At 43.0% G+C, this 17,889-nt stretch overlaps 1 protein-coding gene across 7 annotated transcripts in view; it reads right to left on the bottom strand.

Moving 5' to 3' along the window:
- Window positions 1-1,314: 1,314 nt before the first annotated feature.
- LOC139586591 (protein kinase C gamma type-like) overlaps window positions 1,315-17,889 on the bottom strand; it is a 33,699-nt gene continuing 17,124 nt past the window's right edge. For 3 of the 7 annotated variants that reach the window (XM_071420116.1, XM_071420117.1, XM_071420120.1), the window contains 7 exons: window positions 16,948-17,035; window positions 16,638-16,667; window positions 15,796-15,954; window positions 14,495-14,668; window positions 11,290-11,381; window positions 9,649-9,711; window positions 7,155-8,425 (listed from right to left, as the gene is read on the bottom strand). In XM_071420116.1, the coding sequence (XP_071276217.1) occupies window positions 7,510-8,425; window positions 9,649-9,711; window positions 11,290-11,381; window positions 14,495-14,668; window positions 15,796-15,954; window positions 16,638-16,667; window positions 16,948-17,035 (1,522 nt within the window). In that variant the 3' untranslated portion in view covers window positions 7,155-7,509. Of the gene's footprint in view, window positions 1,465-2,970; window positions 3,052-6,941; window positions 7,081-7,154; window positions 8,426-9,648; window positions 9,712-11,289; window positions 11,382-14,494; window positions 14,669-15,795; window positions 15,955-16,637; window positions 16,668-16,947; window positions 17,036-17,889 lie in introns of those variants that run through there. The other 4 variants (XM_071420115.1, XM_071420118.1, XM_071420121.1 and 1 more) reach the window with 3 other exon arrangements.

Below are 17,889 nucleotides of genomic sequence, written 5' to 3'. Positions count from 1 at the left end.
GGGATTTTGGGGGGCATTTTTGGGGATTTTTTTGGGATTTTTGAGGGGATTTTTTTGGGTAAATTTTTTTTTTTTTTTAATTTTGGGGCAGTTTTTTTCGATTTTTGGGGGCATTTTGGGGGCATTTTTGGAGTTTTTTTGTAGGTAAATTTTAAATTTTTTTTCATATTTTGGGGCATTTTTTGTCGATTTTTTGGGGCATTTTTGGGGATTTTTTGGGGGATTTTTGTGGGGATTTTTTGTGGGTAAATTTTCAATTTTTAAAAATATTTTTGGGGCAATTTTTGTCGATTTTTAGGGGATTTTGGGGCCATTTTTGGGGATTTTTTGGGGATTTTTTTGTGGGCATTTTTTGTGGGTAAATTTTTTATTTTTTTTTAATTTTGGGGCAATTTTTGTCGATTTTTTGGGGCGTTTTGGGGGCATTTTTGGGGATTTTTTGTGGGTAAATTTTTAATTTTTTTTTTTTTTTAATTTTTGGGGCATTTTTTGTCGATTTTTTGGGGCATTTTGGGGGCATTTTTGGGGATTTTTTTGGGATTTTTGCAGGGATTTTTGTGGGTAAATTTTAAAATTTTTTTTAAATTTTTGGGGCATTTTGGGGGCATTTTTGGGGATTTTTGGGGGGATTTTTTGTGGGTAAATTTTTAAATTTTTTTAAAATTTTGGGGCAATTTTATTTTATTTTTAGGGCATTTTGCAGGCATTTTTGGGGATTTTTTGGGATTTTTGGGGGGATTTTTTGTGGGTAAATTTTTAAATTTTTTTAAAATTTTGGGGCAATTTTTGTCGATTTTTTGGGGCATTTTGGGGGCATTTTTGGGGATTTTTTGGGGATTTTTTTGGGGGGATTTTTTGTGGGTAAATTTTAAATTTTTTTTTTATTTTTGGGGCAATTTTTGTCGATTTTCTGGGGCATTTTGAGGGCATTTTTGGGGATTTTTTGGGGATTTTTTGTGGGTAAATTTTTAAATTTTTTTAAATTTTTGGGGCATTTTTTGTCGATTTTTTGGGGCATTTTGGGGGCATTTTTGGGGATTTTTTTGGGATTTTTTTGTGAGTAAATTTTTAATTTTTTAAAATATTTTTGGGGCAATTTTTGTCGATTTTTTGGGGCATTTCGGGGGCATTTTTTGGAGATTTTTTGGGGATTTTTTGTGGGTAAATTTTTAATTTTTTTTTAATTTTTGGGGCATTTTTTGTCGATTTTTTTGGGGCATTTTGGGGGCATTTTTGGGGATTTTTTGGGGATTTTTTGTGGGTAAATTTTTAATTTTTTTTTTAATTTTTGGGGCAATTTTTTTTTTATTTTTTGGGGCATTTTTGGGCTATTTTTGGGTTTTTTTAGGCACTCACCCCCTTGCAGATGGCCACGGCCTCGCGGCTCAGGGATTTGGGGTAGGTCACCGTCTGCTCCAGGATGGACTGGAACAGCTCATCCTCATCCTCGCCGTCAAACGGGGGCTGGGGAGACACAAAACACCCCAAAACATCCCCAAAATGTCCCAAAAATAGCCCTGAAATAGCCCCAAAATGTCCCAAAAATAGCCCTGAAATAGCCCCAAAATATCCCTGAAATAGCCCCAAAATATCCCCAAAAATATCCCCCAAATATCCCTGAAATAGCCATGAAATAGCCCCAAAATTATCCCTGAAATAGCCCTGAAATAGCCCCAAAATATCCCCAAAAATAGCCCCAAATTATTCCTAAAATATTCCTAAAATATCCCCAAAATATTCCTAAAATATCCCTGAAATAGCCCCAAAATATCCCCAAAAATATCCCCCAAATATTCCTGAAATAGCCCCAAAATTATCCCTGAAATAACCCCAAAAGGTCCCTGAAATATCCCTGAAATAGCCCCAAAATATCCCCAAAAATAGCCCCAAATTATTCCTAAAATATTCCTAAAATATCCCCAAAATATTCCTAAAATATCCCTGAAATTGCCTCAAAATATCCCCAAAATGGTCCCAAAGCATCCCAAAAATACCCCCAAAATATTCCTGAATTATCCCCAAATAGTCCTAAAATATCCCCAAAATGTTCCTAAAATATCTCTAAATTATCCCCAAAATATCCCTGAAATATTCCCAAAATATCCCCAAATTTATCCCAAATTTATCCCAAAATTATCCCCAAAATATTCCCCAAAAGTCACAAAATATTTCTAAATGATCCCCAAATGATCCCCAAAATAATCCCAAAATTTACCCCAAATTTATCCCTAAATTATGCCCAAAATTATCCCTGAAATGGCACACGAACATTCCTAAATTATCCCCAAAATATCCCCAAAAAACTCCCAAAATTAAAAAAAATCCCCCAAAATTCCCAAAATCCCTTCCCAAAAATTCCCCAAATTCCCCTGAAAATCCCTCAAAATTCCCCCCGAAAGAAACAAAAAAATCCCCAAAAAATCCCCCAAAATTCCCCAAAATTCCCCACAAAATCCCTCAAATTTCTGAAAAAAAAATTTCCCAAAATCCCAGAGAAAACCCCCCCCAAAAAAACCCCAAAAAACCCCAAAAAATTCCCAAAAAATCACAAAAAAAAACCCCTAAAACCCCCTCAAAAAACCCCAAAAATCCCCCCAAAATCACAAAAAACCCAGAAAAAAACCCCCAAAAATCCCAAAAAAAGACCCAAAAATTCCCCAAAAATCCCCAAATTTCTTCCCAAAAGTCCCCCTAAATTCCCCCTAAATTCCCCCAAAACTTCCTCAAAAATCCTCCAAAAATCCCCAAAATTTGTTCCCAAAAATTCCCCAATTTCCCCTCAAAATTCCCCCTGAAAGAACCAAAAAAATCCCCAAAAAATCCCCAAAAAATCCCCAAAAAACCCCAAAAAACCCCCAAAATTCCCCAATTTTTTCCCAAATTTTCCCAAATTTTCCCCAATTTTCCCCAATTTTCCCCAATTTTCCCAAATTTTCCCAAATTTTCCCAAATTTTCCCCAATTTCCCGACCTGCCCGGCCAGCATCTCGTAGAGCAGGACGCCGAACGCCCACCAGTCGACGGATTTGCCGTAGGGTTGGTAAGCGATGATCTGGGAATGCACAAAAATCACTGGGAATGCCCAAAATTGCCCAAAATCCCACAAATTCCTCACAGCTGAGAATTCCCATAAAAAAAAGGGGAAAAAAGGTGGAAAAATGAGGAAAAATGAGGCAAAAATGAGCAAAAATGATTAAAAATGAGCCAAGAATGAGCCAAAAAAGGACCCAAAAATGAACCAAAAATGAACCAAAAATGACCCAAAAATGACGGGAAAAAAAGGTGGAAAATGGCCAAAAATGACCCAAAAATGACCCAAAAAAGGACCCAAAAAAGGACCCAAAAATGACCCAAAAAAGGACCCAAAAGGACCCAAAAATAACCCAAAAATGACGCAAAAAATGACCCCAAAAGGGACCCAAAAAGACCCAAAAATGACTCAAAAAGGACCCAGAAAAGGACTCAAAAAATGACCCAAAAGTGACCCGAAAATGACCCAAAAATGACCCAAAAAAGGACCCAAAATAGACCCAAAAAATGACCCAAAAAAGGAAGCAAAAATGACCCAAAAAGGGACCAAAAATGACGCAAAAAATGACCCCAAAATTACCCAAAAAGGACCCAAAAAATGACCCAAAAATGACCCAAAAGGGACCCAAAAAAGGACCCAAAAGGACCCAAAAATGACCCCAAAAAGACCCAAAAAGGACCAAAAATGACCCAAAAATGATGCAAAAAATGACCCCAAAATGACACAAAAGGGACCCAAAAAAGGACCCAAAAATGACCCCAAAAGACCCAAAAATGACCCCAAAAAGACCCAAAAATGACGCAAAAAATGATGCAAAAAATGACCCCAAAAATGACCCCAAAGGGACCCAAAAATGACCCCAAAAAGACCCAAAAATGACCAAAAATGACCCAAAAATGACACAAAAAATGATGCAAAAAATGACCCAAAAATGACCCAAAAAAGGACCCAAAAAGGACCCAAAAATGACCCCAAAAAGGGACCCAGAAAAGGACCCAAAAAGACACAAAAATGACCCAAAAAGGGACCCAAAATGACCCAAAAATGACCCAAAAAATGGCCCAAAAAAGGACCCAAAATGATCCAAAAATGACCCAAAAAATGACCCAAAAATGACCCCAAAAAGACCCGAAAATGACTAAAAATGACCCAAAAATGACCCAAGAAGACCCCAAAAAGGGCCCCAAAAAGGGCCCCAAAAAGGACCCAAAATGATGACCCAAAAATGACACAAAAAGGGATCCAAAATTGGACCCAAAAATGACTCAAAAGGGACCAAAAAAAATGACCCAAAATGACGCAAAAATGACCCAAAAATGACGCAAAAAATGACCTAAAAATGACCCAAAAAGAGACCAAAAATGACCCAAAATGACCCAAAAAGGACCCAAAAAAGGACCCAGAAAAGGACCCAAAATGACCCAAAAATGATGCAAAAAATGACCCAAAAGGGACCCAAAAAAGGACCCAAAAATGACCCAAAAATGACCAAAAAGGACCCAAAAAAGGACCCAAAAATGACACAAAAAGGGATCCAAAATTGGACCCAAAAATGACTCAAAAGGGACCCAAAAAGGACCCAAAAATGACCCAAAAATGACCCAAAAATGACCCAAAAAATGACCCCAAAATGACCCAAAAAGGACCCAAAAAGGGATCCAAAATTAGACCCAAAAATGACTCAAAAAAGACCCAAAAAAGGACCCAAAATGACCCAAAATGACCCAAAAATGACGCAAAAAATGACCCCAAAATGACCCCAAAATGACCCAAAATGACCCAAAAATGACCCAAAAATGACCCAAAAATGACGCAAAAAATGACCCCAAAATGACCCCAAAATGACCCAAAATGACCCAAAAATGACCCAAAATGACCCAAAAATGACCCAAAAATGACGCAAAAAGGACCGGAAAAAGGACCCAAAAATGACCCAAAATGACCCAAAAAGGACCCAAATCCCAGGGAATGTTGGGAATTTAGGAATGTTTTGGAATTTGGGGAATTTAGGAATTTTGGCATGTGGGGAATTTTGGGAATTTCAGGAATTTTGGGAATTCCGGGCTCACCTCAGGAGCGATGGAATCGGGGGTCCCACAGAAGGTCGGGAATGTTGGGAATGTTGGGAATTTCAGGAATTAATGCCAGGAATTTCAGGAACTTTGAGATTTTTTGGGAATTCCCAGAATTCCAGGCTCACCTCGGGGGCGATGGAATCCGGGGTCCCACAGAACGTTGGGAATTTTGGGATTTTTGGGAATTTCAGGAATTTTGGGAATCACCTCAGGAGCGATGGAATCGGGGGTCCCACAGAATGTCAGGAATTTTGGGATTTTTGGGAATTTTGGGAATTCTGGGCTCACCTCAGGGGTGATGTAATCGGGAGTCCCACAGAAGGTTGGGAATTTTGGGATTTTTGGGAATTTCGGGAATTTTGGGAATCACCTCAGGAGCGATGTAATCCGGTGTCCCACAGAATGTCAGGAATTTTGGGAATTTCGGGAATTTTGGGAATTCTGGGCTCACCTCAGGGGTGATGTAATCGGGAGTCCCACAGAAGGTTGGGAATTTCAGGAATTTCGGGAATTTCAGGAATTTCGGGAATTTCAGGAATTTTGGGAATTACCTCAGGGGCGATGTAATCCGGGGTCCCACAGAAGGTTGGGAACGTCAGGAATTTCAGGAATTTCAGGAATTTTGGGAATTTTGGGAATTACCTCGGGGGCGATGTAATCCGGGGTCCCACAGAACGTTGGGAATTTTGGAATTTTGGGGATTTCAGGATTTTTGGGAATTTTGGGCTCACCTCAGGAGCGATGTAATCCGGGGTCCCACAGAATGTCGGGAATTTCGGGAATTTTGGGAATTTCAGGAATTTTGGGAATTTTGGGAATTACCTCAGGAGCGATGTAATCCGGGGTCCCACAGAAGGTTGGGAATGTCAGGAATTTCAGGAATTTCAGGAATTTTGGGAATTACCTCCGGAGCGATGTAATCCGGGGTCCCACAGAAGGTTGGGAACGTCAGGAATTTCAGGAATTTCAGGAATTTCAGGAATTTTGGGAATTTTGGGAATTACCTCAGGAGCGATGTAATCCGGGGCCCCACAGAAGGTCGGGAATTTCAGGAATTTCAGGAATTTCAGGAATTTTGGGAATTACCTCGGGGGGCGATGTAATCCGGGGCCCCACAGAAGGTTGGGAATGTTGGGATTTTTGGGAATTTCAGGAATTTTGGGAATTTCAGGAATTTTGGGAATTTTGGGAATTACCTCCGGAGCGATGTAATCCGGGGTCCTACAGAAGGTTGGGATTTTTGGGAATTTTGGGAATTTTTGGGAATTACCTCCGGGGCGATGTAATCCGGGGTCCCACAGAAGGTTGGGATTTTTGGGAATTTCAGGAATTTTGGGAATTTTGGGAATTACCTCCGGGGCGATGTAATCCGGGGTCCCACAGAAGGTTGGGATTTTTGGGAATTTCAGGAATTTTGGGAATTACCTCCGGGGCGATGTAATCCGGGGTCCCACAGAATGTCAGGAATTTTGGGATTTTTGGGAATTTCAGGAATTTTGGGAATTACCTCCGGGGCGATGTAATCCGGGGTCCCACAGAAGGTTGGGATTTTTGGGAATTTCAGGAATTTTGCGAATTTTGGGAATTACCTCGGGGGCGATGTAATCCGGGGTCCCACAGAACGTTGGGAATTTTGGGATTTTTGGGAATTTCAGGAATTTTTGGGAATTACCTCGGGGGCGATGTAATCCGGGGTCCCACAGAAGGTTGGGAATTTTGGGATTTTTGGGAATTTCAGGAATTTTGGGAATTACCTCCGGAGCGATGTAATCCGGGGTCCCACAGAAGGTTGGGATTTTTGGGAATTTCAGGAATTTCAGGAATTTTGGGAATTACCTCGGGGGCGATGTAATCCGGGGTCCCACAGAAGGTGCGGGTGCAGCTGCCATGGAAAACGTTTTCCTTGCACATCCCAAAATCCGTGATCTTCACATGGCCCTGGGCATCCAGCATCACATTGTCCAGCTTCAGGTCCCTAAAGAACAAAATTCCAGGAATTCTGGGAATTTGGGGAATTTTTGGGAATTTTTTGGGATTTTTTTGGGATTTTTTTGGTGATTTTTTGGTGATTTTTATGGGATTTTTTGGTGATTTTTGGGGAATTTTTGATGATTTTGGGGGTAGAATTGGGGGCATCACATTGTCCAGCTTCAGGTCCCTGAAAAACAAAATTCCAGGAATTCCGGGAATTTTGGGAATTTTTGGGATTTTTTTGGGATTTTTTGGTGAATTTTTGGTGATTTTTTGGCAATTTTAGGGGATTTTTTGGGGATTTTTGGCCATTTTAAAGGACTCTTTCTGGGATTATTTTGATTTTTTTGGGAGGGGATTTTTGGGGATTTTTTGGGGATTTTTTTGGGGATTTTTGGGGGATTTTTGGGGGATTTTTTGGGATTTTTGGGGGTCAGGTGGGGGCATCGCATTGTCCAGCTTCAGGTCCCTGCCAAGAACATTCCAGAATGTGCAGGGAATTTGGGGGATTTTTGGGGAATTTTTTGGAGAATTTTTGGTGAATTTTAGGGGGATTTTTAGGGATTTTTTTGGGATTTTTTGGGGTGAATTTTTGTGATTTTTTGATAATTTTTGGGGGATTTTTATGGGATTTTTTGGCGATTTTTGGGGATTTTTTGATGATTTTGGGGGTAGAATTGGGGGCATCATATTGTCCAGCTTCAGGTCCCTGCAAAACAAAATTCCAGAGTTTTCCGGGAATTTTGGGATTTTTTTGGTGAATTTTTGGGATTTTTTTGGTGATTTTTTGGCGATTTTTGGGGATTTTTTGGGGAATTTTTGATGATTTTGGGGATAGAATTGGGGGCATCACATTGTCCAGCTTCAGGTCCCTGAAAAACAAAATTCCAGGAAATCCGGGAATTTTGGGAATTTTTGGGATTTTTTGGGGATTTTTTTGGTGAATTTTTGGTGATTTTTTGGCAATTTTAGGGGATTTTTTGGTGATTTTTGGCCATTTTAAAGGACTCTTTCTGGGATTATTTTGATTTTTTTGGGAGGGGATTTTTGGGGATTTTTTGGGGGATTTTTTGGGGATTTTTATGGGATTTTTTGGTGATTTTTGGGGATTTTTTGATGATTTTGGGGATTGAATTGGGGGCATCACATTGTCCAGCTTCAGGTCCCTGCCAAGGGAATTCCAGAATTTTCCGGGAATTTTGGGATTTTTTTGGTGAATTTTTGGGATTTTTTTGGTGATTTTTTGGTGATTTTTGGTGATTTTTTGGGGAATTTTGGGGATTTTTTGGGGAATTTTTGATGATTTTGGGGGTAGAATTGGGGGCATCACATTGTCCAGCTTCAGGTCCCTGCAAAACAAAATTCCGGGAATTCTGGGAATTCTGGGAATTTTTGGGAATTTTTGGGATTTTTTGGGATTTTTTTGGGGATTTTTGGGGGGATTTTTGGGGATTTTTGGCCATTTTAAAGGAATCCTTTGGGGATTATTTTGATTTTTTTGGGGTGATGTTTTTATTTTAGTGAGAATTTGGGGAATTTTGGGGAATTTTTGAGATTTCTGGGAATTTTTTAGGGTGATTTTTTGATAATTTTTGGGGGATTTTTGGTGATTTTTTGGTGATTTTTGGTGATTTTTTGGCGATTTTTGGGGATTTTTTGGGGGATTTTTGGGGAATTTTTTGCTGATTTTTTGGGGAATATTAAGGATTTTTTGGGGGATTTCTTGGGGAATTTTTGATGATTTTGGGGGTAGAATTGGGGCCATCACATTGTCCAGCTTCAGGTCCCTGCAAAACAAAATTCCGGGAATTCTGGGGATTTTTGGGAATTTTTTTGGGATTTTTTTGGTGATTTTTGGAGATTTTTGGGGATTTTTTGGTGATTTTTGGCCATTTAAATGGGGTTTTTTTTAATTTTTGGGATTTTTTGGGTGATTTTTAAAAAATTTTAGGAAGGAATTTTGGGAATGTTTGGGATATTTGGGAATTCTGGGATTTTTGGGGGATTTTAAAAAAATTTTGGGGATTTTTTGGTGATTTTTTGACGATTTTGGGGTTTTTTGGGAGTAGAATTGGGGGCATCGCATTGTCCAGCTTCAGGTCCCTGGCAAAGAAAATTCCAGAATTTTCTGGGAATTTTTAGGGGATTTTGGGGAATTTTTGGGGGATTTTTTGGGGGATTTTTGGGGATTTTTTGGGGAATTTTTGGGGATTTTTTTTTTGTGATTTTTTGGCGATTTTTGGGGATTTTTTTTATTTTTTTGGCGATTTTTGGGGGATTTTTAGCGATTTTTTGGCCATTTTAAAGGACTCTTTTGGAGATTATTTTGATTTTTTTGTTGATTTTTTTATTTTAGTGAGAATTTGGGAAATTTTGGGGAATTTTTGGGATTTCTGGGAATTTTTTGGTGGATTTTTTGGCCATTTATGGCAATTTTTGGGCAATTTTTGGCCATTTTAATGGGGTTTTTTGGGACTTTTTGGGGTATTTTTTTATTTAGCGGAGAATTTTGGGAATTCCAGGATTTTGGGGATTTTTGGGGGGAATTTTTTGGGAATTTTGGGAGCCCCACCTGTAGATGATGCCTTGGTTGTGCAGGAAGAAAAGACCAATGGCGATTTCAGCTGCGTAAAACCTGGGAAAAAATTGGGAAAAATTGGGAAAATTTAGGGAAAATTGGGAAAAAACTGGAAAAATTTAGGGAGAAACAGGGAAAATTGGGAAAAAATTGGGAAAATTTAGGGGAAAATGGAGAAAAATGGGGAAAAATTGGGAAAAAAACCCAGAAAAAAATGGAAAAAAAAACCCTACCAAAAATTGGGAAAAAATTCGGGGAAATTGGGGAAATTTTGAGGAAAATTTGGGTAAAATTTGGAATAAGTGGAAAAATCTTGGGAGGAAATCTGGAAAAGTGAGGAAAAATTGGAAAAAAACAGGAAAAATTGGGAAAATTTGGAATAATTTAGAGGAAATTTGGGGAAAATTCCCAGAATTTTTGGGAATATTTTGTGGGGAATTCTGGGAAATTTTGGCCGAATTTTGGGGAATTTTCATGGATTTTAATGGGGATTTTTTCCCCAGAATTTTCCAATTTTGAGTCCAAGGAATTCCTGGAATTTTTGGGAATATTTTGGGAAGAATTCCAGAAATTTCGAGGTCTTGAGGTCGATTTTGGGCTGAATTTTGGGGTAATTTTGAGGCATTTTCATGGGGATTTTTCCCATTTTTTCCCATTTTTTTGGGGAATTTTCCCGGAATTTTCCCTTTTTGGGACCATTTTGGGTGGAATTCCAAGGATTTTGGCTCTTGAAGCAAATTTTTGGCTGAATTTTGAGGCATTTTCATGGGGATTTTCCCATTTTTTGGGGGAATTTTCCCAGAATTTTCCCTTTTTGCCATTTTTGGGATAATTTTGGGTGGAATTCCAAGGATTTTGGGCTCTTGAAGTCAATTTTTGGCTGGAATTTTGGGGTAATTTTGAGGCATTTTCATGGGGATTTTTCCCATTTTTTTCCCATTTTTTCGGGGAATTTTCCCAGAATTTTCCCTTTTTGCCATTTCTGGGACAATTTTGGGTGGAATTCCAAGGATTTTGGGCTCTTGAAGTCAATTTTTGGCAGGAATTTTGGGGTAATTTTGAGGCATTTTCATGGGGATTTTTCCCATTTTTTTCAGGAATTTTTCTGGAATTTTCCCTTTTTGCCATTTTTGGGACAATTTTGGGTGGAATTCCAAGGATTTTGGCTCTTGAAGCGAATTTTTGGCTGGAATTTTGGGGTAATTTTGAGGCATTTTCATGGGGATTTTTCCCATTTTTTCCCCATTTTTTGGGGGAATTTTCCCAGAATTTTCCCTTTTTGCCATTTTTGGGACCATTTTGGGTGGAATTCTGAGGATTTTGGCTCTTGAAGCGAATTTTTGGCTGAATTTTGAGGCATTTCCATGGGGATTTTTCCCATTTTTCCCCATTTTTTTGGGGAATTTTCCCGGAATTTTCCCTTTTTGCCATTTTTGGGACAATTTTGGGTGGAATTCCGAGGATTTTGGCTCTTGAAGCGAATTTTTGGCTGGAATTTTGGGGTAATTTTGAGGCATTTTCATGGGGATTTTTCCCATTTTTTCCCATTTTTTTGGGGAATTTTCCCAGAATTTTCCCTTTTTGCCATTTTTGGGATAATTTTGGGTGGAATTCCGGGGATTTTGGCTCACTCACGCCGCGTGGGGCTCCTTGAACTTGCCGACCTGCTGGATGTGGTACATGAGGTCGCCGCCGGTGACGTATTCCATCACAAAGTACAGCCGGTCCTGCCCACCAGTTCAGACCAGTTCCGACCAGTTTGGACCAGTTCGGACCAGTTTGGACCAGTTCACTCCCAGTCCCCTTCCAGTTCAACCCAGTGCCCCAAAATCCCCAAATTTCCCCCAAAATTCCCCAAAAATTCCAGCCCGAAATGGAGATTCCGGCACCAAAATGGGCCGGGAATGGTGGAAGCTCTTCCCAGTTTGGACCAGTTCACTCCCAGTTCACTCCCAGTTCACTCCCAGTCCCCTCCCAGTTCATCCCAGTGCTCCCAGTTCATCCCAGTTCACTCCCAGTCCCCTCCCATTGGCTCCCATTGGCTTCCAGTAACTCCCAGTTCATCCCTGTCCCTCCCAGTTGCTCCCAGTCCATCCCAGTAACTCCCAGTTCATCCCAGTACCCCCAGTTCCCATTCCCAGTCCCTCCCAGTCCATCCCAGTCCCTCCCAGTGCACCTGATTCCCATTCCCAGTCCCTCCCAGTCCCTCCCAGTTCATCCCCTTCCATCGCCTCCCATTGGCTCCCATTCAGTCCCATTGGTTCCCATTGACTTCCTTTGACTTCCAGTCCCTCCCAGTTCATCCCAGTCCCTCCCAGTTCATCCCAGTCACTCCCAGTTCATCCCAGTCCCTCCCAGTTCATCCCAGTTGCTCCCAGTTCATCCCAGTGACCATTCCCAGTTCATCCCAGTTCATCCATTGCCTTCCATTGACTCTCATTGGCTCCCCTTGGTTTTCATTGGTTCCCATTGGCTTCTATTGACTCGTAGTCACTCCCAGTTGCTCCCAGTTCATCCCAGTCACTCCCAGTTGCTCCCAGTTCATCCCAGTCGCTCCCAGTTGCTCCCAGTCCCTCCCAGTCCATCCCAGCACAGCCGATTCCCATTCCCAGTCCCTCCCAGTCTCTTCCAGTACAACCCAATTCATCCCCTCCCATTGGTTCCCATTGGCTCCCATTGGCTCCCATTGTCTCCCATTGGTTCCCATTGGTTCCCATTGGTTCCCATTGTCTCCCATTGGTTCCCATTGGCTCCCATTGTCTCCCATTGGTTCCCATTGGCTCCCATTGGTTCCCATTGTCTCCCATTGGCTGCCATGGGTTCCCATTGGCTCCCATTGGCTCCCATGGGTTCCCATTGGCTCCCATTGGCTCCCATTGGCTCCCATTGGTTCCCATTGGCTCCCATTGGCTTCCATTGGCGCCCATTGGCTCCCATTGGTTCCCATTGTCTCCCATTGGCTCCCATGGGTTCCCATTGGCTCCCATTGGCTCCCATTGGTTCCCATGGGTTCCCATTGTCTCCCATTGGCTCCCATGGGTTCCCATTGGCTCCCATTGGCTCCCATTGGCTCCCATGGGTTCCCATTGGCTCCCATTGGCTCCCATTGGTTCCCATTGGTTCCCATTGGCTCCCATTGGCTTCCATTGGTTCCCATTGGCTCCCATTGGCTCCCATGGGTTCCCATTGGCTTCCATTGGTTCCCATTGGCTCCCATTGGCTCCCATTGGCTCCCATTGGTTCCCATTGGCTCCCATTGGCTCCCATTGGCTCCCATTGGTTCCCATTGGCTTCCATTGGTGCCCATTGGTTCCCATTGGTTCCCATTGGCTTCCATTGGTGCCCATTGGCTCCCATTGGTTCCCATTGGCGCCCATTGGTTCCCATTTGCTTCCATTGGCGCCCATTGGTTCCCATTGGCTCCCATTGGTTCCCAGTTGCTCCCAGTCTATCCCAGTGCCCCCGATTCCCATTCCCAGTCCCTCCCAGTGCTCCCAGTCCCTCCCAGTCTCTCCCAGTCCCTCCCAGTCCCTCCCAGTTCCCTCCCAGTCCCTCCCAGTCCCTCCCAGTCTCTCCCAGTCCCTCCCAGTCCCTCCCAGTTCCCTCCCAGTGCCTCACGGGGGTCTGGAAGGTGGAGTGCAGGTGTGTGAGGAAGTGGGGCCGGGGCCCCAGGGCCAGCACCCTCCTCTCCACCAGTGCTCCCAGTCCATCCCAGTGACCACTCCCAGTGACCACTCCCAGTTCATCCCAGTCCCTCCCAGTCCATCCCAGTCTCTTCCAGTACAACCGAATTCATCCCCTTCCATTGGCTCCCATTGGCTCCCATTGGTTCCCATTAGCTCCCATTGGCTCCCATTGGCTCCCATTGGTTCCCATTGGCTCCCATGGGTTCCCATTGGCTCCCATTGGTTCCCATTGGTTCCCATTGGCTCCCATTGGTTCCCATTGGCTTCCATAGGTTCCCATTGGCTTCCATTGGCTCCCATTGGCTCCCAGTTGCTCCCAGTCTCTCCCAGTCTCTCCCAGTCCCTCCCAGTCTCTCCCAGTCCCTCCCAGTCTCTCCCATTTGCTCCCATTTGCTCCCAGTCGCTCCCAGTCCCTCCCATTGGTTCCCATTGGCTCCCAGTCCCTCCCAGTCGCTCCCAGTTGCTCCCAGTCTCTCCCAGTTGCTCCCAGTCCCTCCCATTGGTTCCCATTGACTCCCAGTCCCTCCCAGTCTCTCCCACTCCCTCCCAGTCTCTCCCAGTCCCTCCCAGTCTCTCCCAGTCTCTCCCAGTCCCTCCCAGTCCCTCCCAGTCTCTCCCAGTGCCTCACGGGGGTCTGGAAGGTGGAGTGCAGGTGTGTGAGGAAGTGGGGCCGGGGCCCCAGGGCCAGCACCCTCCTCTCCACCAGTGCTCCCAGTCCATCCCAGTGACCACTCCCAGTCCATCCCAGTGACCACTCCCAGTCCATCCCAGTCTCTTCCAGTACAACCGAATTCATCCCCTTCCATTGGCTCCCATTGGCTCCCATTGGTTCCCATTGGTTCCCATTGGCCCTCATTGGTTCCCATTGGCTCCCATTGGCTCCCATTGGTTCCCATTGGCTCCCATGGGTTCCCATTGGCTCCCATTGGCTCCCATTGGTTCCCATTGGCTCCCATTGGTTCCCATTGGCTTCCATTTGCTCCCATTTGCTCCCATTTGCTCCCAGTCGCTCCCAGTCCCTCCCATTGGTTCCCATTGGCTCCCAGTCCCTCCCAGTCGCTCCCAGTTGCTCCCAGTCTCTCCCAGTTGCTCCCAGTCCCTCCCATTGGTTCCCATTGACTCCCAGTCGCTCCCAGTCTCTCCCAGTGCCTCACGGGGGTCTGGAAGGTGGAGTGCAGGTGTGTGAGGAAGTGGGGCCGGGGCCCCAGGGCCAGCACCCTCCTCTCCACCAGGGTGGAGGCGGCATCGTCGTCCTGCACCACCACGTCCTTCTTCAGGATCTTGATGGCGAAGAGCTCGGCCGAGCCCCTGCGCTCCGCCAGCATCACCTGCGGAACGTTCCGGAACCTTCTGGCAGCTTTGGCCAAGTTGGGGCAATTTTGGGGGGAATTTTCAGCATTTTTTTCCGATTTTTTGGGAATTTTTTCTCAATTTTTTTGGATTTTTTTGCCATTTTCAAGGATTTTTTTGGGCTGGTTCTGGAGGGATTTTGGGGCCATTCCATGGTCCCAATGCATCCCAAGGGGTTTGGGGATTTCAGGAATTTTTTGCTGTTTTTTCACCATTTTTTCAGGAACTTTTCCAGGATTTTTTTGGTTGGTTCTTGATGGATTTTGGGGCCATTCCATGGTCCCAATGCATCCCAAGGGATTTGGGGATTTCAGGAATTTTTTGCTGTTTTTTCACCATTTTTTCAGGAATTTTTCCAGGATTTTTTGGGGTGGTTCTCGATGGATTTTGGGGCCATTCCATGGTCCCAATGCATCCCAAGGGATTTGGGGATTTCAGGAATTTTTTGCTGTTTTTTCAGGAATTTTTCCAGGATTTTTTTGGGGTGGTTCTGGATGGATTTTGGGGCCATTCCATGGTCCCAATGCATCCCAAGGGATTTGGGGTTTTGAGGAATTTTTTGCTGTTTTTTCACCATTTTTTCAGGAATTTTTCCAGGATTTTTTTGGTTGGTTCTCGATGGATTTTGGGGCTATTTCAAGGTTCCAGATGCATCCCAAGGGATTTGGGGATTTCAGGAATTTTTTGCTGTTTTTTCACCATTTTTTCAGGAATTTTTCCAGGATTTTTTTGGGAATTCCAAGAATTTCCGGGAATTTTGGGATCTCACCTTTTTCAGGTGTGTCCAGATGAATTTTGGGCTTATTTTGGGTCAAGCTTTTCACTATTTTGGCCATTTTGAACCATTTGTTGCTATTTTGGAGCCATTTCTTCACCATTCCCCCCAATTTTTTTTCGGGAATTTCCCAAAATTTTGCAATTTCAGGAATTCTGGAATTCCCCTTTCCCCAAGTCAATTTTGGGGTTATTTTGGGCCATTTTTCGTCATTTTTCACCGGTTTTTGCCATTTCTTGGCCATTTTTTGGCCGTTTTTCGCCATTTTTTCGCCGTTTTTTCCCAAATTTTTGGGGGAATTTTGGGAATTTTGGGAATTCTGCCGCTCACCTTCCCAAAGCTGCCCTTGCCCAGCACCATCAGGAAGGTGAAATCTCCCAGCTGGGAGCGGCCGCTGCCCTGGAGGCTCCGCTTGGGCTCGGTGGGGGAGGGGAGGGGGGAGGGGCCCAGGCTGGGGGCGGGGCCAGGGCCGGGTCCCTTCCGAACTTTCTGGAAGGACAAAATTCCAAATTATTCCTTTTCCCCCCAATTTTTCCATCTTTTTATTTTTGCCATGATTTTCCCCATTTTCCCCCAATTTTCTCCTTTTTTTTTTGAATTTTTTTCCAATTTTTTCCACAATTTTTTCCCATTTTTCCCCTTTTTTAAAAAAGTTTTTTCCAATTTTTTCCACAAATTTTCCGCTTTTTTTCCCTGTATTTATTCCCAATTTTCCCCCCAATTTTTTCCCATTTCCCCCCAATTTTCTCCTGTTTTTTTTTAAATTTTTTCCAATTTTTTTCCACAATTTTTCTGCTTTTTCTGGGCTTTTTTTTCCTGTATTTTTTTTCCAACTCCCCCCCCCCAATTTTTCCCATTTTTTGCCTTTTTAAAATTTTTTTTTCCAAATTTTTCCGCTTTTTTTGGCTTTTTTCCCTGTATTTTTTCCCATTTTCCCCCCAATTTTCTCCTGAATTTTTCCCAATCATTTCCCCCAACTTCCCCCCAAATTTGTCCTTTTTTCCCCCAATTTTATCCTGAATTTTCCCCAAATTTTTCCCAATAATTTTCCCCAATTTCCCCCCAATTTTCTCCTGAATTTTTCCCAAATTTTTCCCAATCATTTTCCCCAATTTTCCCCCAAATTTCTCCTTTTTTTCCCCTTATTTCCTCCCATTTTTTCCCAATTTTACCTCGTACAGCTCCAAGGGGTAATTGCAGGCCTGGAAAAAACCAAAAACCACAAATTGGGGGAAATTCTGTCCTTTTGGGGAATTTTAGGGAAATTTTTTGGGAATTTTGAGAGAATTTTTTAGGGAATTTTAGGGAAATTTTTTTGAGAATTTTTTTAGGGAATTTTAGGGAAATTGGGAATTTTGGCATTTTTGGAGCTTTTTTTGGGTTTTTTTTTGGGGGATTTCTGGATGGGAATTTACATTCATGAAATTTCAGGAATTCCTTGAATTTTTTAGGAATTTTTTGGGAATTTTGGAGGCTCCAAACCTCGAATTTTGGCCGGAGGCCGCAGTCGTCGGTGTCGGCCACGGGGACGTTGTAATATTCGCCCTCCTCCTGGTTCAGCAGCTTGAACCTGCAGAATTTGGGGGGAAAATTGAGATTTTACCCCCAAAAAATCCCATTTTTTGCCCCCGCAAAGAATCCCATTTTTCCCCCGTAAAACTCCCATTTTTTTCCCTGCAAAAATCCCTTTTTTCCCCCCGAAAAACCCCATTTTTTTCCCCTGCAAAGACCCCATTTTTCCCCCACAAAAACTCCATTTTTCCTCTACAAAACCCCCATTTTTTCCCCCTAAAAAAACCCTTTGTTTTCCCCACAAAACCCCCATTTTTTCCCCCACAAACCCCCCATTTTTTCCCTCACAAAACCCCCATGTTTTTCCCCAAAACCCCCATTTTTTCGCCAGAAAAAGCCCCAATTTTTCCCTCACAAAAACCCCATTATTTTTACCCCCCAAAAATCCCCTTCTTTCCCTGGCAAAAACCCCCATTTTTTCCCTCACAAAACCCCCATTTTTCCCTCACAAAACCCCCATTTTTCCCCCGTAAAAATCCCATTTTTTTCCCTGTAAAACTCCCATTTTCCCTCAAAAAAATCCCATTTTTTCCCCTGCAAAACCCCCATTTTTCCCTCACAAAACCCCTATTTTTGCCCCACAAAACCCCCATTTTTTCCCTCACAAAACCCCCATTCTTCCCCCTAAAAAAATCCCGTTTTTTTCCCCCCCAAAACCCCCATTTTCCCCCACAAAACCCCCATTTTTTCCCTCACAAAACCCCCATATTTTCCCCCATAAAACCCCCATTTTTTCCCTCACAAAACCCCATTTTTTCCCCCCCAAAAAATCCCCTTCTTTCCCCGGCAAAAACCCCCATTTTTTTCCCTCACAAAACCCCAATTTTTCCCTCACAAAACCCCCATTTTTTC

Source organism: Agelaius tricolor, unplaced genomic scaffold (assembly GCF_023055355.1).
Source record: "Agelaius tricolor isolate 1412-34295 unplaced genomic scaffold, bAgeTri1.0.p SCAF_126, whole genome shotgun sequence".
Taxonomy (NCBI): domain Eukaryota; kingdom Metazoa; phylum Chordata; class Aves; order Passeriformes; family Icteridae; genus Agelaius; species Agelaius tricolor.
Note: the sequence above shows the minus strand (reverse complement) of the source record. Positions and strands in the feature narration are given on the sequence as shown.